This window comes from Strongylocentrotus purpuratus, unplaced genomic scaffold (genome assembly GCF_000002235.5).
Source record: "Strongylocentrotus purpuratus isolate Spur 01 unplaced genomic scaffold, Spur_5.0 spur5_scaffold_20, whole genome shotgun sequence".
NCBI classification, from domain to species: Eukaryota; Metazoa; Echinodermata; class Echinoidea; order Camarodonta; family Strongylocentrotidae; genus Strongylocentrotus; species Strongylocentrotus purpuratus.
Genome location: NW_022145606.1, coordinates 45573685 through 45596189, shown reverse-complemented (window position 1 = coordinate 45596189; position 22505 = coordinate 45573685). Strand labels below are relative to the sequence as shown.

Here is a 22505-nt window from a genome sequence, read left to right as displayed (position 1 = left end):
TGCTAAAACGGCGCTCAGGGGCGTCGCTAGACCTTTTTCAGTGGGGGGGGGGGGTGTACGGGCCAACAATTACCGACAAAACTAGCCACCAATTACCGACAAAATTAAATGTCCAGATATCTACAAATTCAACCCTATTAACCCGGGGCCGAAGGATAAATTGTGTTTCCTATGGACTATCTATAATACTTGCGTATGCGAAAATGGTCATTTTCCTCGACGACATAAATATACGAATTATTTCATCAACTTGGTCAGCATCATTTTAGGGAGGGGCGGTATAGTGACCAAGCGAATCACCTAAAGAGCGCGCAAAGCGCGCTCATTAGGGGTGTGGGTAATAGGCCTCCCGCTCGAAGCGCGGAAGCTTAGACGTTTCCTTAAATTATTAGGAAAATAAGACGATTTACTGTACGGTTCTCGACTGTTAATCCTTGTCTGAATGAAGCCCCCCCCCCCTCCCGCGCGAAGCTTGGAAGTTTTGGCGTTTCATTCAACTATTAGAGAAAGTAGACGATTCGTTGAACCGTGCTCGACTCTTAATCCTTGTCTGAATTCAGTTTCTCCCCCTCCCGCGCGAAGCAAGAGAGGCCTGAGTGCACACTGAACAATAGCCTGCACCAAACCCAGGTCCAGCCACAGGAGGCAACAATCTCACATTACTACAACACAAACATGTCCCCTCAAACTTTCCTGTAGCTTTAGTGAGCTAGATTTCAATAGCATATCGAGTATGAAAAGAGAGCAGTTGGGAACAATAAACCGAATACCAGGGATCTTCGACTCGAAGGAAAAACAAGTGGACAGGTGGGTGTGTCCAGCTAGCCGCTGTATCATTACCATCATATTCTAACTGCACATTTTGATGAACTATAGTGTTATCCCCAACAAAGATTTCTCAGAGCAAGCTGAAGATTTTCTGCTGGAAAATAGGCCCGTGATATAAAATAACCATGTCAAGCAAAGATGTTGAGCTGAGTAGTGTTTCTGATGTTAGAGCTATCATTAAAGAGGAGCCGAAGAAAAATGAATCGCCGCAGTCGTCGTCGTCATTACTCATCGTTATTCTCGCCATTGGGCTGATCATCGGGATCGTCGCTCTCGTCATCGCCGCAGTGAACCTTGGGAGAGGTGGTGGTGGTGGTGATATCATCATAAATCAGGGTGGAACTGAACAACAAGGTTAGCCTGAAGTTTACTATCTATTCTCATTTACATCTCAATTCAGTTTATTTAACCATAAAAATGAAACATGTACATACAAATGAGTAATATAGTAAACATAATACGGTAAAGGACACCCTAAGAAGCAAATTGCTTGTGGTGGGGCCTTAAAAAGAAAAAGAAACTACTTACTACACATAAATTATACAGTTTAAAAACTTTAAAATAACATGATACAAACACACATATACATACACACATACATTCAAAATATCCTTCTCAGCTCTAACTTGTTGAAAAACTTCATGCCTAACTATGAATTTTCTTCGTCCTTATCCGCTTTCGAGGTATTTATTAGCAACAACAATCATATAGGCCCTATACATACAATTTTAAACACAATCAAAGTTTTACATCAACCATTGATAGAATTTTTTGAATTTCACCTTCTGTTCCAAATTTATAGTTACTTACACTTTACAAATATGATTTCACCATGAACTTAAAATCCATAAAGGATTTGAGTTGTATTTTTTTATCTTTGAATGTACATTTTATATAATTTCGATAGATTGTATATACTGTGCTATGTTGAAAATAAGATTGAACATATCCTGTTATCCCTAATTGTACACATTTGAAACTGGGACAAAAATTCCAGCTGAAGGAGTCTGGTAATTAATGACAAAACATTAGACCAAAATGATATAGTTGACGGTTCTTCAAAAACTCATGCACTCAATATTGATTTGTTGTTGTTGTAGTTATAGAAGAGTTATATCATCTCCTGTTTTAAGTGTGATTAAATCATCTTCCTTTCGTTTGCATTCAATGTTATTTTTTCTAGATCTCATCTTATTCAAAAAGTAAACAGGAAAGGATTGCATATTTCACATCAAATAATAACTGAGAGGAATAAATTGAGTTGTTTAGAATACACGGTTCCTTCAACTCCAGTAAAGCATAGAGAGTCAATGCTAAAGCGTATTGACCTCTAGCACTGCATACATGCTGTGAGGCAGTGACCTAGAAGTCTATACACAAATACACACACCACACAATATCGCATAGACTGTACACAATCATGTCGATGCAGCTGTAAGCCACTAGACTTACAATTTTAATTTTTAAATTTTTCTTGTTAACATCAGTAAGTTGAAATAAATGTATTTTACTGCTATTTAGGTGTCATCAATTGTCACTAAAGTACTGATTTTGAGTGAAATCAGTTGAGTTTTGTACAGTGGTGTTTGAAATGTTGAGAATCAAAAGCACAGCTTTTACTACACAGCCAGGATAGTGATGCTCCTATGTGTGGTTCCTTCCATTTACCGTCTCTCATCACATTTTCTACTCTCACTATACCAGTCTGTTTCAAATTGTTGAATATCAACATTATGATTATTAAATATTGTATTACTATTGTTACATAGAATTTAATTTTTCAATATTTTTTACTTCAAATAAACCGACATACCATATCATTGACCAAATACATAGAAAGTAAAAATAGAAACTAGGTTACTTTTTTTTACAAAGATGATCGATATCTTTCAAAGAAATATTATATTAAAAATATAAAGGGATCTCTCCAACTTTAGAGAGCTAATATCTAAAAAGAAGTTTCCACCACGTTCACTTTCTTGTAGTAACCTACTTATCAACGATATCTTAAGCGACCGAACCTTTGATTCTAAATGTATCATACCTAGACCACCTTTTGGGGGTCTTTTTACACACATAATGACATATAGGTATCGAATCCTTCCAGGGGGTGTTTCACAAAGATCTTAAGTAGAACTTAACTCTATGTTGGACTTAAAAAATATGGAGAGACATTTGTAGCCTTAAAATAAAATATAATAAAAAGCAGAAATTAAAGTATTTTAGACTTTTCATAAATTCCACATCAAGAACATGAAATCTCCTTGATAATAGAAAATATGAATGAATTTAATCAACATTTTATGCCTCTAAAAGTAACTTTAACAAAATATTTTCAAAGATGCAAACGGCTTTCCATAATTGTTAAGTCCAACTTAGAGTTAAGTTTGACTTAGAATCTTTGTGACAAAAAAATGAAGGGGGGGTTAACCCCAACTTCCAACCCCCCCCCCCCTGCGTACGCTCCTGCATATGCGTGTTCCCAGCACCCCCCCCCCCCCCCTTTCAGCAAAAGTCCGGTGTGTAAAGTCAATACGGGCAGATCTTTTTCTTTGTTACGAGCCGGATATTGTGGGAACACGCATGCGGTACCCCCGTTCCCGGAGGCGTATTTTTTATTTACACGCTAGAGAGGGGAGTTTCTTGATTAATTCCAATGAAACCGCTCGCGAAGAGTCTAGGACTGGATCGGAGAGCTCGCGAGTGCTACACGCTAGTGTGAATTTACATCAAGGACAAAGTTTGCTTAACTTTGTCTTGAAACACTTGAATGGTTATGGAACCTGTTTGTGTTTCTAATCTTCAAATGTAACAAACACTTCAACATATTACCAAGACATCTCATCACCATAGCCATTGTAAAACCATATATTAATGATACATGAAAAATATAGATTGAAGCAATTCTCGTCAATTGGCCGTTTCCTGAGTGCAGGGGCGTCGCTAGACCATTTTCAGTGGGGGGGGGGGGGGTATAGAGGCCAACGATTACCGACAAAACTAGCCACCAATAAGGACAAAATTAAATGTCCAATATCTACAAATTCAACCCTATAAACCTGGGGCCGAAGGCTAAATTGTTGTTCCTATGGACTATAGTACTTGCATATGCGCAAAATGGTCATTTTTCTCGACGACATAAATATACGAATTATTTCTTCAATTTAGTCAGCATCATAGCTATATATATTAATGCAGGCGCGGAGCTAGGATCTTATTTGAGGGAGGGGTGGTAGTGAGCAAGAGAATCACTTAAAAGCGCGCTCATTACGGGGGTGTGGGTGATGGGCCTCCCGCGCGAAGCGCGGAAGGTTAGACGTTTCCTTAAATTATTAGGAAAATAAGACGATTAATGGTACCGTTTTCGACTGTTAATCCTTGGCTGAATGAAGTTTCCCCCACCCCTCCCGCGCGAAGCGCGAAAGCTATGACGTTTCATTAAATTATTATTAAAAGAAGACGGTTTGCTGTACCGTTCTCGACTGTTTATCCTTGTCTGAATTCAGTTCCCCCCTCCCGCGCAAAGCGCGGAAGCTTTGACGTTTCATTAAATTATGAGAAAAAGCAGACGATTCGGTGTACTGTTCTCGACTCTTAATCCGTGTCGAAATTCAGTTTCTCCCCCTCCCGCGCGAAGCGTGGAAGCTTTGACATTTCATTAAATTATGAGAAAAAGCAGACGATTCGGTGTACTGTTCTCGACTCTTAATCCGAATGAAGCTTCCCCCTCCCGCGCGAAGCGCGGAAGTTTTGACGTTTCATTACATTATTAGAGAAAGAAGACGATTCGTCGTACCGTTTTCGATTCTTAAACCTTTTTTGAATTTAGTTTCCCCGAAAATTTTAAACCTCTGATTTCTTTAGCTGATATTATAGGAAAGTGAAACTTCGAGAAAATACAAGTATTGTAGTTGTAGTCACTCTGGAAGTCGTCACAGCGGATAAGAAGTCACAGTTCGTAGGGAAAAAAACTTGTCGGCCGACCGACAATATACATCTCACCGACTTCAAACTTCTGGATTGATATAGTACACGAGGATCGAGCAAGAACACCGACACAGCTGACCCGACACAGCAACATAGTTACCCGTGTCTTTCTTGCTCCCTCGACGAAACGACTCCACCCAACAACCCCCTTCTCTCTTTTACTCCCACTCCTCCTCTCTCAGACTCTTACCTCCCCTATCTCTTCTCTCTTTCACTCCCCGTTTCTTTTGTTTCCCTTTCACTCTTTTTTCTTCATTTTTTCTTTCTTTTCTTTCTTTTCCTTTCTTTCCTCTCCTCCCTCTTTTTCTTTTTTCTCTTTCTTTCCTTTCTTTTCCTTACTTTTCCTTTCTTTCTTTTCTTTTCATTTTATTTTTTATTTTATTTCCCTTTCCCTCTCTTTTTCCCCTCTCTTTTTTCCCTCTCTTTTTTCCCTCTCTTTTTTCCCTCTCTTTTTTCCCTCTCTTTTTTCCCCTCTCTTTTTTTCCCTCCCCCTTTTCTCTTTTTCCCGACGGCAGCGCAATTTTACCGACAATATACTGACAGGTGGGGGGGGGGGGGGGGGGGGGGGGGGGGTGCGACCCCCCCCCCCCACACACCCCCACCTGTCAGTATATTGTCGGTAAAATTGCGCTGCCGTCGGGAAAAAGAAAAAAGGTGTCGCACCCCCCCCCCCCTTTTGGCGACGCCCCTGCCTGAGTGTGATTTATATAATGGATTTTGAGTAATATTTGCATTGATATACCCGAAATTGAAGAATAGATACAGTGCATAAACTGGAATATATGGAGATGTGGAGAAATCAATTAAGTTGGAGATCAATTGGAAGGAAGTAACGAGGAATATAAAAGCAAGGGAGACTGGGAGATGAGGAAAGCAAGAAGTTATTGACATTGAGAGATGACTCGCCAAATAGCTTTGCATTAATGAATCCTTTATATAATGTTGTCTTGAGAGAAAGTAGACGATTTTTGTTTTAGCTGGAGATTAGTGTGAGTATTAGAAATATCGCTAATAGAATTAATGAGAAAGATTTTTTTAAATCGAGATCAATACATGTATTTAGATGGGGAATCTCCAACTGGCATTTATGTGCGATGTCACACGTGGGGGTAACGCATGTTACACACAGACATATGAGAAGAAGAGAGAGAATAATGTAAAAGAGAAGAAGATAGAGGAAAGAGGAAAAGGAGAGAGAGAGGGATAAATAGAGAGAAAGAAAGAAAGAAAAAAGGAAGACCATGAAACTTAAATTTACACTTAGGCTGAGTTGGCTCGACATGTGCCTAAAGCACAACAATACGAAAACAGAAGTGATATATAATTCGTCCTTGTTTTCACGAAGTGACGGTAGCGAGGAAAATCGTAACGCAAAGTGAATGCAATTTTTTTTCACTACCGTCACTTCGTGAAAACAGCGACGAATTGTCTTAAGAGAGAAAGATAGGTTATTTCTAAAATGAAATGAAAGGGGCTATGTGACTTTCAAGGAGGAAATTACAATTTCTATCGCTCGTAACGACTATTTTGAATTTCCTATATTTTTGTATAATTCAAGAACTTCCTGGGGCTCCGCCCCAAGACTCCCGGCAAAGGCAAATTATTTACACAATTTCTTGCTGCCTGATGCCTCGAGATCACTGGACTCTGACAGGAGCGAAGAAAGGTAACAATGTATAGCAAGAATTCCTATTCAGTGAAGAATTTATCCTTTTTATTATGAAAGACTCCCGGCAAAGGTTCTCCCCCTGCACCCCATCCATAAAGATAGAAGTGGTTCCCATGACAACCAAATTGGAGAGAGTGAGTTTTTTGTAGTTCACTGAGATCACTGGAGCGAAGAAAGGTAACAATGTATAGCAAGAATCCCTATTCAGTGAAGGATTTATCCTTTTTATGCAGATGCATTCTTCTACCATTCTTGACCAGAAGTGCGTTTCAAACTCAATGATGTGGGCATCATCCCATTGAATGTTGTGTCCAGTATTAAGGGCGTGTTCAGCTATTTGCTGCCTTATAGTGAGGGCTTAAAAAGAGCACACAATAGGGGCAGTGCAATTTGAAGGGATGGATTAGAGTTTATTTCTAAAATGAAATGAAGGGGCTATTCGACTTTCAAGAGCGATAACAACTCTAATCCATCCCTTGAAATTTAAAGTGCATTGCCCCCATTGTGTGCTATTTTCAAAGAGCACATAAAGCTTTCAGATTGAACATTCCATCTCATAAAATTGTCTATAAGAGAGAAAGAAATAACCTCACTTTCTCCCTTCAAGACAATTTTCTCTCTTGAAAGTCAAATAAACTCGAGAGCATCCTGGGGCTCTGCCAGGCCCCTCAAGCTCTGCCATGTACGGAATATCCATTAGGCAAAATAAGCCCACTAAATAATTAATATATATTCAAACGTCATAGCGATTCATCCAAATAAAAAATCTACGTAAGAGGCATTTTGAAAGTTTTAAGAAAATTCCTTCTAATTCCAGGAAATTGGGTTTTTTTTTCGGGAAACTCTATTTAAACGAGTGGAAGCACTGACGGCTCTGTTTTTTAAACTATAACAATTCTCCTTGAATCAGATATTTGACCAAAAACAAGCCTCATTATCTTCAGTATACAAGTGTCATTTCGGACCTTACTGCTTTCATAGAAATCACTTCCGGACCGTCAAAGAAAAAGTTTGAGAACCCCTGGCCTACACATTTTTATACACATCAGGACCAACTTGACAAGGAGAAAGTTATCGATCTCGAGTGTCAATTTTCATGACTTTCTTCTTTGTTCGATTTCTATAATCTCCCCTCCCTGGATTTGTTTGTTTCCACTAAGACCAACTTTTTTTTTTTACAAAGGGGTGCCAAAAAGTACGCGTGAAAGGAGAGACGGAGAGAGAGAGAGAGAGAGAACGATAAAGAAGATACAAATATAAGGTCAAGAAAGAGACTAGAGAAAAAACGGGAAAAGGTGAATTAAAGGGAACATTTTGCCAAACACAAAGAGAAGAAAATGAAGAAAGACATCAAAAGGAAAACAAAGCAAAAGAAGAAAATAAAACAGATTGGGAAATAAAGACATACACGTTAAAGCTTTGTGCTCAGGGCGGCACTCCCGAGGTGGGGGGGGGGGGGGGGGGCCTTTTCATTAATTACTCTATTTCCTTCTTATAAAGTCGCCTTTTCCCTTTAAAAAAAATATATAACAGCCCCTTCCCCTTTTCATAAATACTCCTTTTCACCTCTGATAAATGCCCCTATACATATCTGATAGGTGCCCCCTTTCCTTCGACAGATGCCCCTTTTCCTTTCTCATAAGTACCTTTTTCATCTCTGGTGAGTGGCCCTTTTCAGGTTCGAGGTTTATTATGACATGTGCCCCTTTTCTTTTCTAATAAGTGTCCCTTTTCTTTCTGAAAAAATACCACTTTTTCTTTCTCCATAACATACGCCCCTATAGAGCGACTTTAAACAACTTTTTAATTTATTTCCCCCAAAGCTCGCTCGCATTTATATTTGGTATAACCGTGTTACTTATGAAATGTATTTTCAGTCTTTCATGATTAAATTGTGCTTAAAGGTAAAGACCAGTTTTTGAAACGCCACTCTCTCAAAAATGAAATGGAAGCTCTCATTAACAATCATGTGAAAGAATATGTTTTGACTAATACGTGATAATACAAATTTTGCCGGGATACCGCCTACTAATTGATATATTTGGTAAATTATTATATCTATTCGGACCAAATATATATCGCACACGTGGTCGCGTAGTCCCATATACATCTTTCTGTGTACAGTGCTTGTAACTTTACCAAGACTGGGCCAAATTTCTTATCATTTTGATGATTCCAGAACCTTGCAGTACACACCAATACTTACATGCTAGATGATTAACCTTTTCTATTCGATTCCACAACGTTTCTTTCACAATGCAATCGCATCTTTAAAACCCATCAGGATTTGTTGTTGTTTTTCTCATTTTGAAACTTTTCGCCCTCGACGTCACAAATCTTAGATTTACATTTTGATGTTTCCCTTTGTAGGTGCCCCTTATATTCCAGAAAGTGCCCTATTTTGATGGTGACCCCCCCCCCCCCAATTTTGAAAATGCTCCACCGCGCCTGTTTGTGCTTAAACTTTTTTTTTTGTTCAACTCATACTCCTGACCGTCTATCGTCGAGTCAAAAGACTGAAAGGTCCTTTATATTTAACGATATTTAACGATATTTGGTTTACGGTTTATTAAATACTGAACCTGGCAGCCCGTTGGCTACATTACATTCAATTTACATGATAAAACAACTGAACTTGCACTGTTGCACATCAATGTTAATAATAATAATAATAATAATAATAATACACAACATTCATTAGGCGCTTAATACTGGTGTTTCTAAGCGCACCATAGTCTGATTAAAAATTACCAACCAAAACTTATAATAAACAGACAAATTATAAATCTGTTCTTTATTCAATAAATCATGCATAATAATAATAATACAAATAAAAGTAAAATAAAAATAAAAATAAAAATAAGATCAAACATAAGGTCAAACATAAGATCAAACAAACAAGCTATGTTCACATATTGCACTGAGAGATATAGCAAAAAAGGAGAGTAAAAGGAGAGTGGGAGAAAAGGAGAGTTAGAGAAGAGGGAATCGAGAGTTGGATAGTAGAAAGAACGAAGTAAAAGGTAAGAAACAGGTAACAGTGTGAGAACAGGTAACCGTGGGAGACTGAGAAGGGGCGGGAGAAAGAGGAAGAGAGAGAATTAGAGGAAGTATAATGACTGTGTATGGAAAATTACAGTTCATAGTGCCACGTTTATAATGTCATTCATACAGATTAAAACAGTTAAAATACAATAAATGAAGTTATACTTTTAAGGAAATGGTAATGCGCATGCGGAAATTGTGAGTAATGCGTAAACTATCAAAATATCACACTCAAGATTTAAACATACTATATTTCAGAACCAGCCTTTGAACATGTATTGTGTGAACTTAAATAATGGTATCTTACTGAAGAAGGTGAAAGATAAATTCAATCAGACATTGGAGGAGTCGAAATGAAAGAAGGAAAGAAAAAGGCAGGGTAGAGAGGAGAAAGAGAGAGAGAGAGAGAGAGAGAGAGGGGGGGGGGGGGAGATAAGGAGGACAGAAAAGAGTAGGTGAGTAGGTAGATAGGCGTATGAGAGAGAGAGATGAAAAAGTTAAGTAAGAGTACGTAATACCTATTGTTCAGGGGGAGGGGGGGTGATCTATTCATTCATCCCCCCTGAACAATAGGTATTACGTAAGGATTTACGCCCATGCATTCACTGAAGTATGAGGTATTCATTTGTATCATAATCGCTGAATCCGCGATAATAGGGACTTTTAGATTTGCGTGGACTAATACGTGTGACGTCCATTCAAGGCAGTGCATAACAAGGACGTCGATCGTAGCAATCCCCATTGTCTTCATGCGAATCTAAAAGTCCCTATTCTATTCCTCTCTAGAATATTAGGCTTGGCTACAGTTTCGAAACTAGCTCCACACTTGTCGGTCTGTTCACGTCGAACTCTGTTTTAACTGTAAAGTCTTTGCGTAGGTTTAGGTGTACTCGTACTTTCATCATGAAAGAGAATAGAGTAACTGTTTTATTGGTTTGTTTACTGGCTATCATCAGCATCACCGCGCTGGTGCTCGGGGTCTTGGGTTTAACTAAATCCAACGGAGCAGGCACGGGCGGGGCGCAGCCAATCAACATCTACACGCCTGGATCGTCCGGTGCAGGTATGTATTGACACACGTACTATTGCCCATAAAGTTAGATATTTGTTTCCCTATCTCTTTTCGTGAAATGATGTTGGCACAAGGGCGGTTCTAGCTTTTTGCTAAGGGGGGATGACCCAATGACGACGCAGGGCATCTTTCACGAGCCGCATAGCGACGAGGCAATTTTGTTGTTGTTGTTGCTATTTTGAACCCCCGTAAGGCGTAAGTGATTTTTTACTAGCATCTACTAACACAACGGAGACCATAAAAAGCAGTGCATGATAACGTCTTTGTAAATCAAGTAACGGTTTAGTCCGGGTCTGGACACATGAGGGCGTTTTCTATGCACATCACATTTTCACTTGGCAGGTCAAGGGGTGAGAGGGGGGGGGGGGGGGGCGGGGGAGGCCCGGCTGCGTATTTTTTATTAACACGCTAGCGAGGGGTATTTCTCGATTAATTCCAATGAAACCGCTCGCGGGGAGCCTAGACTGTATTTTAAAACTTTATAGAAGAATGCATCTGCATAAAAAGGATAAATCCTTCACTGAATAGGGATTCTTGCTATACATTGTTACCTTTCTTCGCTCCAGTGATCTCGAGGCAGCAGACAGCAAGACGTATGAATAATAAAAGGTCCACGGGAGGGAATAGCACACAATGGGGGCAATGCACTTTAAATTTCAAGGGATGGATTAGAGTTTTTAGCACTCTTGAAAGTCAAATAGCCCCTTCATTTCATTTTAGAAATAAACTCTAATCCATCCCTTTAAATTGCACTGCCCCTATAGTGTGCTCTTTTTAAGCCCTCACTATAAGGCAGCAAATAGCTGAACATGCCCTTAATACTGGACACAACATTCAATGGGATGATGCCCACATCATTGAGTTTGAAACGCACTTCTGGTCAAGAATGGTAGAAGAATGCATCTGCATAAAAAGGATAAATCCTTCACTGAATAGGGATTCTTGCTATACATTGTTACCTTTCTTCGCTCCAGTGATATCGAGGCAGCAGACAGCAAGACGTATGAATAATAAAAGGTCCACGGGAGTGGTTGTTAGAAGCTTAAACTACAAAAAGCTCACACTCTCTCCAATTTGGTTGTCATGGGAACCACTTCTATCTTTACGGATGGGGTGCGGGGGGGGGGGGGGGGAAGAGCCTTTGCCGGGAGTCTTTAATAATAAAAAGGATAAATCCTTCACTGAATAGGAATTCTTGCTATACATTGTTACCTTTTTTCGCTCCTGTCAGAGTCCAGTGATCTCGAGGCAGCAGACAGCAAGAAATTGTGTAAATAATTTGCCTTTGCCGGGAGTCTTGGGGCGGAGCCCCAGGAAGTTCTTGAATTATACAAAAAAAAAATAGGAAATTCAAAATAGTCGTTACGAGCGATAGAAATTGTAATTTCCTCCTTGAAAGTCACATAGCCCCTTTCATTTCATTTTAGAAATAACCTATCTTTCTCTCTTAAGACAATTATATATCACTTCTGTTTTCGTATTGTTGTGCTTTAGGCACATGTCGAGCCAACTCAGCCTAAGTGTAAATTTAAGTTTCATGTTCTTCCTTTTTTTTTCCCTTTCTTCTCTCTATTTCTCTCTCTCTCTCTCTCTGTCTCTCTCCTTTTCCTCTATCCTCTATCTTCTTCTCTTTTACATTATTCTCTCTCTTCTTCTCATATTTCTGTGTGTGACATGCGTTACCCCCACGCAGGGAGATGTCCAGGTAATATGTTGATGTGTTTGTTATATTTGAAGATTAGAAACACAAACAGGTTCCATAACCATTCAAGTGTTTCAAGACAAAATTAAGCAAACTTTGTCCTCGATGTAAATTCACACTAAAGCGTGTAGCACTCGCGAGCTCTAGCTTCGATCCAGTCCTAGACTCTTCGCGAGCGGTTTCATTGGAATTAATCAAGAAACTCCCCTCGCTAGCGTGTTAATAAAAATACGCGGCCCGGCCCCCTCCCCTGGGGGAAAAAAGAGGTAAAAACACGTGATTTTTACCTTTATTTGGAAACAGGCCTCCTCCCTTGGTGCTCAAAGGGGGGGGGGGGGGGGGGGTTGCGATTTTTAAATTTTCTAGGGCCAAAAGATAAATAAAAATGTTTAGACCATATGGGTAGTAGACTTATTATAATTAGACCAAATGGAAATTGTCCCAAATAAATCAGGCCTGAAAACCCGATTTAAATCGGTTTCCCGATTATTTTTTATTTTTTAGAAAATTTTTTAACCAGATTTTTTTTCTTCTTCCCTCTTTTATCCTGATTTTACTGATTTCCTGTTATTTTCTCTAATCTTCCCTATTTTGCCCTATTTCCCCCCAATTTTCTTACTCGAAAGGGGGTTATGTTGTTAGATGCCATTTTTTCCCCGCGAATCACCCCTGATAAATATTAGCTGAAATGGCCATTCGACCAAATGATTGGACCATGTGAATAGTAGACAGGACTGGTGTAGACCATATAGGAATAGAATTATTGGGGTAATAGGCGAACTGGGACCCGTTTCACAAAGCCTTTTTTTAATGACAAAAGACAAAAATCAGTGACAAATCTGTTGATAACCAACCAGAAGCAAGGATTTCAGTAGTTTAAAACAAAAACTATCGTTTGTCACTGATGACAAGTTTTTTTAAACGCCCCCCCTGGGGTTGTAGCCCAAATGGCACTTCATCCAATAGCTGATTCTACACCAGACAGTAGGGGTAAGAAATAAGAAATATTTGTCGATGGAAGCTTTTCATAAACTCAGCCTCCTTTTGAAGCTTTCTCCACAATATCCATCCAATTTGTGTGAATCGATTTGTGGGGCTCTTCTTGTCACACACCGAACCGCATCTAGGTCAGTCTGGGTTTATCCGTCTGGAATTGCATTGTAGTGTAGTGAAGTGCGTTTATTTGCTGTTTATGTATTCATGACATAATATTTTTAGAGCTATTTTGTATCTTTCCTTGATTCCACTCCCGTTTATAATAAGCACGATAAATGAACATTTTATGTTATTTGTGTTAGTCTGGGAATCACCTTGATAGGCCTGCTGGTCTTTGTGTTTCCCACCACATTATGAGGAATGTTTCTTTCAAATCTTTGTTTCATACACGTATATAGGCCTATATTTATATATATTATATATACATACAGGCCTATATGAACGCACAGACACATACACTTAAAAAAAAAGTAATTTTGTTTTATTCCTCCAAATACAAACATACAATTTAATTTAAAAAATAAACGTTTTCAATATTGATTGCTTATCCATAAACATAATTAAACAACAACTCATATGCAGTATAATTATATAACTGAGCAAATATTCAGTGTTAGTAAACTTAAAGTACATAAACATAAGTTATAAGTCAACTGTACATATTATTCACTTATAATAACAACAAATATATTATTAAAACAACTGGAGATTATTTTACTGGGACTCCCAGATCCCCCTCCCTCATACAAACACACACACACACACACACACACACACACACACACACACTCCTCAGTGGATGTCTGCTAACATTCTCTACTCAAGAAAAATATACTAAATAAGTAAGATATGGCTGCAAAATAGAGTTACACTTTAACAAGCTCACGATGGAGAGGAAAACAAATCTTAATTAATACTAAGCTGCTCCCACTTTAAAAAATGTAATCCCAGCTTTCCTATTCTAATGGCTATTTTCTTTTCCTCATCCCTCTAATTAAATATAGTTTTCTTCATCTTTTCTAAAGCTGGTACTTGTCCCGCCAATCTTGACATAAATAAAACATACTTCACCATGAAAATCATAGTATTACAGATCTTTGTTCATACCTGCCAACTCATACACAGACACCCACACACCCACACACACCTACATATGTTGATTGTATTTCTTTGTTTTTAACCAAATGGGGAAATAAACTTGAAGTGCATACTGAATTGAATTGATTTATCTATTTTTCTTTTTGTCTTTCTTTGAAACAGTTACTAGTGACGAGAAGATCTGGATGATCGCTATCGGCCACTACGGTAGCAACGTTGAATACTTGTAAGTTAACTTTATAATAAATATGCCATACGGTAGGAACATTGAATACTTGTCAGTTAACTTCATAATAAAAAGGCCATGTACTATGGTAGCAACGTTGAATACTTTTTAGTTAACTTTATAATAAATAGGTCAAACTGTGGTTGCAACGTCGAATACTTGTCAGTTAACCTTTAAAATACATAGGCCTACTTTATAGGTCAAACTGTGGTTGCAACGTCGAATACTTGTCAGTTAACCTTTAAAATACATAGGCCATACTATGGTAGCAGCGTCGAATACTTGTGAGTTAACTTTGTAATAAAAAGGCCATATGCTATGGTAGCAACGTTGAATACTTGTAAGTTAATCTTTAAAATGAATAGGACATTATGGTCCAATTCGCAAAATTACTACGCCCAAAATTCACATTTTAAGCAGTTGCTATCTCAGAAATCCCCAAACAGCACCATGAAAAGAAGGGTTTCAATGGGCTATTATATGAAAACATCAGTCAGCTAGATTAAACAAAAACATGAACAAAAGACAGTGGTATGCCCTCACCCACTTAGTACCTTATTGCATTAACATCCCGTTATCGATGTTTTGTCAGAACTTAATCACAATTATAATTAATAAATGACACATATTTGTGATGTATATTTTACGCATGAGTGATTAAAAATAATTTGAAGAAAGGGTACCAAAAGTCATTGGGCGAACGGTATCTGAATTTCAAAAAGAAAATCACATTTCCAGAAGGTTCATTTTCTGCCCTTTCATAATTATGACACCTCAATCAGGAAAAATGAGCCAGGAATAACAAAGTTCTGTTTGTGTGAAGAAATGCTTGCATTTCCATAATGTTATTAAACCAATTAGTTTTCGCTGGCTGCCTGCCGTAGTAACAAAGAACAAACTATGTTTCGTGCATGACGACCAGCCCCGGGATCAGCCGTGCATGAAGTCTTTCGTCTTGAAGTTCTTTGTTGTTAGGGCAGCTAGCAGACAGCTAGTGGAACGGATTCTCGGTTTCGTTTTTTTCTGGGACGGGGAGATTATGATTGCAGGAAGAATGTTATTGATACCGGTGAGGCTACCCTGGATATATACGACATAATCTATTATACGGATTATTATTACAACATACCAGTTCATGGTTAGCACATTTAATTTAGTGCAATAACCCTGAATATTCACATATCTTAAAAACATGAAGAGGTCCGACTTTGTACATTTTGAAATATTCACTCCTGTACCGATGGAGCCATGGAGGTGCTATATAAACAGCCTTTGTTACCCCTTTTCAAAAAATACTTCCACCTGTATATCATGCCCCCCCCCCACTCAGTGTTATTTAGGGTACGCGTATGCTTGTTCCCTCTTTTTGAAAGCACCCCCTATCTGAGGACTGCGAAACTGTATATTTTGTCCTCTTTCTTTGTCCGTCATATTCATAGTGTCTGCTCATGTTCAGACTGCAACCGTGAACTGGCTTATGTATTTGACGTTATTATTGTATAGCTTCCGCTGTATACGCCCCTTTGTGTACTCAGGCGCATCCCATGCAACAGCCCACTTCTTCCCCAAGTTCCTTGTAGTAATGCGCCCCTGAATATAGTAATTATCTTCGTCGGGCTTGTACGTGTTTAATAGCGATCTACGTGCCAAGGCGCCTCCATTTAAAAAAAACTTGTCATCAGTGATGAATGACAGTTTTTGTTATAAGCTAGTGAAATCCTTGCTTCTGATTCTCCAAAAATCCTCCTGCCGAACTGACTAGTTATATTTATGACTCACCCCTGCAAAACTTCCACTCTGCTAAAATTCTTGGTGTCATCGTGCAATCCAATCTGAAATGGGATCTACATGTCACTGAAATCCTCCAAAAATGGAATAGAAAGTTGTATATGTTTAGGCTTCTGAACGATATGGACTGTCTTAAGCTGATTTGAAACTGGTATATACTGGCTATATTCGTCCTGTCATTGAATGCTGTGCCCCAGTGTTTAATGATGGGCTTAAACGGAAACAAATAAGAAGCTTGGACAAGCGAGTAGCCAGGATTTCATTTTAGGGGGGTGCGCGGTAGGGAGCACGCGAAGCGTGCGAATCACTTAAAAAGCGCGCGTAGCACGCTCCCTAGGGGGGTGGGAGCAGGGAGGGGGAGTTTCCCCCCTCCCGCGCCGACCGTAGATTTTAGTGTCGATCGCAAAGGGCAATACAACATCTTCTTGTTTACGCCCAAGTCTTGCGTCGCTTATATCGTCTGTCTACCAATTCAGCATATTTAACAAAATAATGCAGATTCTCAAAAGAGAGTCGAAATTCCGCACGCTTCGATCACATCTTTGAAAGTATTGAACTATATAGTGGGAATTGGGAATTGGGTTTAGGCACTGTTGGCAATTTGACATTGAGTAGCTATCAAGGCGTTGATTAAAAAGCAGTACGCTAGGGCAGAGAGTTTTCAGTTTAGTATCGCTTTAAAAAGTTTCATGTTGCATTCTCATCTGGACATGCCGCTCTCAAGAGTTATATGAACATTTAATCTTCGCTTTCTCATTGACCTTTCTTGACCTTGACCTTTGATTTTTGACACAGGGATGAAGAGACTTACACCATCCGGGGATTTAACCCGGACATATTGGATGCGGGTAAGAATAAGAAGCACTTGGTTTTTATCGAAAATAAAATCACTAATGATATTATTTTGTCTCGCAATGTATGGTCAACAAGGGATCAATAGATCACGACGTTTCGTGTGCCGCTGCAACACTTCGTCAGGTGATAAAATTTATTGTAAGCAAAAAAAAAAGCTTATACACAATGTAGTTAAACAAAATATAGAATTTTAAGATTTCGGATAAGTCGAATAATAATTAACGATTAATCATCGATTTTTTGTAACGGTTTTGCTTCATTGCCTCATTGCCATATGTATATTTTCAAGTAAGCGAACATCGCCTATCGTATGGCTAAACAAAATAAGTGTAAAGTTCATTAATAAACTCTCCGTTCTAAGCAGTGCATCCATCTACACCACATAAACTTCTGAACAGGTTCACAAAATATTGATTTATATCCTTTGCTCTGTAAACGGTTCTGACTATTTACACAGGCAAGTGCATCAACGTTTCATAACCTGTATCAGTTTATTTACTTCTATTTCAATATCACAAGTTTGCGCCATCGCTAACAAGAACTGCAAATTGGTATACGACGTCTATGGCAACTGTTGGGACAGCAACGCAGGCCAGCGGCCCAGGGGCGGCCAGGGGCTAATGGGAGGCTGGTATGACGGGTGCTCGGGTGAGTAGATAATAAAGTTCTAATTGCAAAGGGCATTTTCTCTAAAAATTACTTCTCTCCACCCAGGTTGTGAATGGGTTCCCGCCAGGATGTGAGTGCCACTGTTATTAGATTGGCATGTGCAGGCCTGTAAATAGTGCACCGAGTAGAGAAGAGACTTGGGCGCAGGCTGCAAAGTGGAGGACCGTAGATATTGTGTACATTAACAATTAAATACTTTTACTCCTAGTACTACTACTACTGTACTACTACTACTGTACTACGACTGCTACTACTGTTAATAATTCGACTACTACTTCTACTACTAGAAGTAGTAGCAGTAAAACTAGTACTAAGAGTAGAAGTATTTAATTGTTAATGTACAGTCGAAAGTATAGTCAAGAAATATTGTTTTAAAGCTTACGTTCAATCTTGAGAGGGAGCGATACAACATTAAGAGTTTATTATTTACAATTTCATCACTTTAGACTCGATTTCAACCGCTACAACAATCATTGAATATTGTGAAATCGCACATGCTTCTAATATGTTCATTTCAACCAAATTTACGATCCCATACCAACATTTTGTATTACCTTTCAGGTTGGATCCAAACATTTGACCGTCTGCTAACATACTCCTTCACCAAACCTTACATGGAAGCTTCCAAAGTTGCAATATATGCAAAGAACGGCAGCACACTCCCGTACGATGATTTGACAAACCGGAAGGTCGGGTTCGCTGACGGCTGGGCCTACGACGAGTTCTGTCTAGCCCGATACACTGATATTGAGGTATAGTTGGATTTGATTTGATTTGATTGTTTGATAAATTTGTTTTAATTTGTTTTGTGTTTTTTTGTTGCTGTATTGTGGAGGCTAAGTTACCTATTTCCCGATATGAATCAATACAAAATCATCCGAAATTTGATGGCCCTTTGTTTCTTTGCAGGGTTCGCGTCTTGCTCAAGGCCAGATCATACATTTCGCCTCAGCAGACAGACTAGTTGAAGCACTCAACAATGGAGAGGTTAGTAAGTAATAACAGCTGACTTGAATATTTGATTTAATTTCATGTATTGTTTTATGATGTTTTCATACAATAATAATCAGTAACAATATGAGCATTTTAATACATAGTGGTAATATGTTTTCAAATCACGATGAATAAGACAATTTATGAAACAAAATGTTGGGAACGAATGATTTGACATGGCTAATCTAGAAGAAATGCAAAGTAAGCTTGAAGTACATGTAGCTCTTTAAAGCCCCACTGTCCTACTTGTAGCTACTTGCTCCCACTAATATAGAAAACTTTTGCCAATAGGTGCCTGTTGGTCCCCCATGATCCTCTTTTTCTTATGTAAGTTGAGAGCTGAGTTGATGAGATAACCACCTGTCAGTGACCTGGCTGGGTGGTCTAATCCCTTCTGGCCCAGCAGTATTGACAGCCTTTAAGTTATGATAATACAGTGACAGCAAAATACGATAATATAAACAGGCGAAAAACGACACTTTACTTAGACATTCAATGGCAAACAATTACAAAAAAGTGATGGTCCATGAATTGAGCGACAGCTCGCGTGACCGACTCCTCCCGGTCTAGCGCCGCTCTATCGGGCATTTTGAAAAGGTGTTAGAGGCAGTGGCGGATCCAGGGGGAAAAAATCATGTAAAATTACGTGATTTTTACCTTTTTGGGGGGTTGGGCCCCCCCCCCCCTGGCGCTCAAGGGGGGGGGGGGGTGTGCAAATTGAATTTTTTTTTGAGGATCAAAAAAAAAAAAAAATGTGCTCACTACCCCCCCCCCCCCCCCCCCCCCCCAAAAAAAAATCAAAATCTATGATTATATAGGTCTAAGAAAATGGGCCTATACTTACCTTCTTTTTCCATTATTTCTGTAGGTTGATGTCATCTTTGTCTCAGCCCTAGGTCAATATGAAGAAGACACCACCTTGATGAAAATCACGCCACCAGACTTCGATAATAAGTGTCTGAAGGGAGGGAATTCCATCATGACACGTCACAATAACCCCGATTTCGTCATCTGGTGGAACGACGCGTTTGATCTCCTTGTCCAGAGAGGGCGCTATGATGAAATCTGTAAAACGGTCTCTGAGAGGCATGGTAAGATAGAACTAAGTTTTTTAAGATTAAAAAAAAGAAGAAAATAGAACTAAGAGATGCAATAACAATTTCAGGCCATTCGGAATAAAGAGACAAAAGAGGGGAAGAGAAACAGAAAGAGAAAATGGAAAGGGTTGGGGAGAGAGAGAGAGAGAGAAGGAGAGAGAGAGAGAGAGATAGGGAGAGAATGAGTGAGTGAGAGAGAGAGAGAGAGAGAGAGATAGGGAGAGAATGAGTGAGAGAGAGAGAGAGAGAGAGAGAGGCAGAGAATGAGTGAGAGAAAATAGGGGAAGGGGGAACAAATCAACTATTTATGCTTAAGAAACACAGTGCATACCTAAAGTTGGGTTTCATGGTACATGTTCAGGTAACAAATAATAATTGTTCATTTCGAAACAACGTATCTTTTCTAATACTGAATAAAAGCCACCCTTATTAATATCCAAAGTTAATAACTAATAATCAGTACATGGATGATGGCTTTCTTTATGTATGATGATTATGCCTTGAAGTATGAAGCAGTAAAATACATTTTTACATTTTTTCTCTCATTCTATAGGCCATATCCCAGGGAGGGATTATACTGAGCTTTGTATCGGCTATTAGCACGCTTCTGATTGGAGGAAACCGTTTATCACGTGACTGCAGACATGAATATGACGCCATTTTGTTGACGTCATTTTCCTTCAGCGTCTCTCATTTTTCATTATCGTTTGAGTGATGCATTAATTACCAATATATGCTCAAAATATGTTTTTATTATATGTTTTGTCGTATCCGTGAAATGGCTTTATTTTGTAATCTTTGCTTTAGAATTATTTTCCAGTTCATACTGTTAATTTTGGTGATAGTTTGTAAAATTGCGTAACTTTGACTAACCTGATTTTAAAATAATTGTATTAAAGATATATTCATTTATATGGCACTCTCACACAATAAGTATCACAGCGCTTTACATTGTATAAAGGTGGAAAATCAGTTAAATAAATACGTCTTCAAGTGCTTCTTAAAGGTGTCTATAATGTGGGTGCTGTACGGATGATGTTTCGGGGCAGTTGATTTAATAGGCGGGGTGCATACACTATGAACATGACGGACAAAGAAAAAGGACAAAATATACAGTTCCTCATTCTACCCTCAACAATTGCTGTGGTAGACAAAGGAACATCCCTCCACTGCATGTGACACCTGTTCTACACACGTTTACATATTAATAGCAGTGAAGGGATGTTCCTTTGTCTACCCCTCTAATTGTTGAGGGTAGAATGAGGAACTGTATATTTTGTCCTCTTTCTTTGTCCGTCATATTCATAGTGATATAACTATTGAAAATCATTGTCATCTGTCTATTAGGATGTTCTGGGTATATGGGAAGAGAGCTGTCTATTCATTGTGATGAATATATCATCATATCGTAACATGAATGTATTGTTAATTATAAGACTTGATTTATATACTTTATAGGGCAACATTTAAAGGGATAGTTGAGTTCTGTTTTCAGACCGCAAATGCCTTCAAAGTGCATGGTTATTGCTCTTATTCTTATCTATGACATTTATAGTGCCCTTTTAGAACCTAAAATTGCTATGAAGGTAATTTTAGACCGAAAAATGTGTGAAATTTAGCTAATACGATCATACCAATTCAGCTCCACTTAAAAAAAGAACATGGTGACCGTTACTTAATTATTTAATTAAAGATAACAATACATGAGCCGGCTGATTGTGGGTAATATAAGCAACACGAAAATGCCAACAAAAAAGCCAACATCGGCATTGGCTGAAATACGACGTAAAAGGCATTATTTCGTTTTTTTCAACGGTTTTTTCAAATTTTTCAAAATATCTAATATTTGTGGTGGTACACAAGTATTAGAAATCGTTATATTTCAGCCGTCTCTGAACCGATTTTGATCAAACAAAGATGATTTTGTCATTTAAATATTATGTTCTTTCAAATTTGACATTCAGTTTTTCATTATCTCTCAAAAAAAATATTTTGCGTAGCGCCCTCTGCAACAGAACTCAACTAGCCCTTTTAGTGAGGTATTCCGAATTGAATTAACAAAATTATAAAGGACTCTGTATGCTATATTTCTACTATTTCCTTGTCAACAACTATATGATAATGTTTGGTCGGTGAAAATGTTATTATACGAAATAAAGAGATTGGGAAAATGGAATTTCAGAAATTTGCCTGCTTCTCTATAGATTCTAAGAACGTGTAAATAAACGTTATGCTTATAAGTATTTCAAAGAAACATTCCTGTAACCATATCTTTAAGCATTATGCCTTGTACGTGTTCTCTATGTGGGATGTAAAATGGGTTACATGCGATTGCCCCGCCCCCGCCCCCGCCCCACCCCCCCCCCCAAAAAAAGGGGGGGGGGGTATTAGGGGAAACGGAATGTGAAAAGAAAGTGACATCCCTTCCCGTACGTGTTTTACCCTAATTTTTCCCTAATTTGCATTTTCATCTTTTTGTT

At 38.6% G+C, this 22505-nt stretch overlaps 1 protein-coding gene across 2 annotated transcripts; it reads left to right on the top strand.

Annotated features, from left to right (window-relative positions):
• Positions 1-805: 805 nt before the first annotated feature.
• LOC105442906 lies at positions 806-21030 on the top strand. Of its 2 annotated transcripts, none has more exons than XM_030993476.1 (8): positions 806-1182; positions 14560-14623; positions 17207-17259; positions 17786-17914; positions 18497-18687; positions 18845-18922; positions 19797-20019; positions 20579-21030. In XM_030993476.1, exons 1-8 carry the CDS (start codon positions 954-956, stop codon positions 20623-20625), a joined length of 1014 nt encoding a protein of 337 aa, XP_030849336.1. In that variant the 5' UTR covers positions 806-953; the 3' UTR covers positions 20626-21030. The 2 variants fall into 2 exon arrangements, with proteins under 2 accessions (XP_030849336.1, XP_030849337.1); XM_030993477.1 differs by lacking the exon at positions 806-1182 and adding an exon at positions 10265-10592.
• Positions 21031-22505: the final 1475 nt, after the last annotated feature.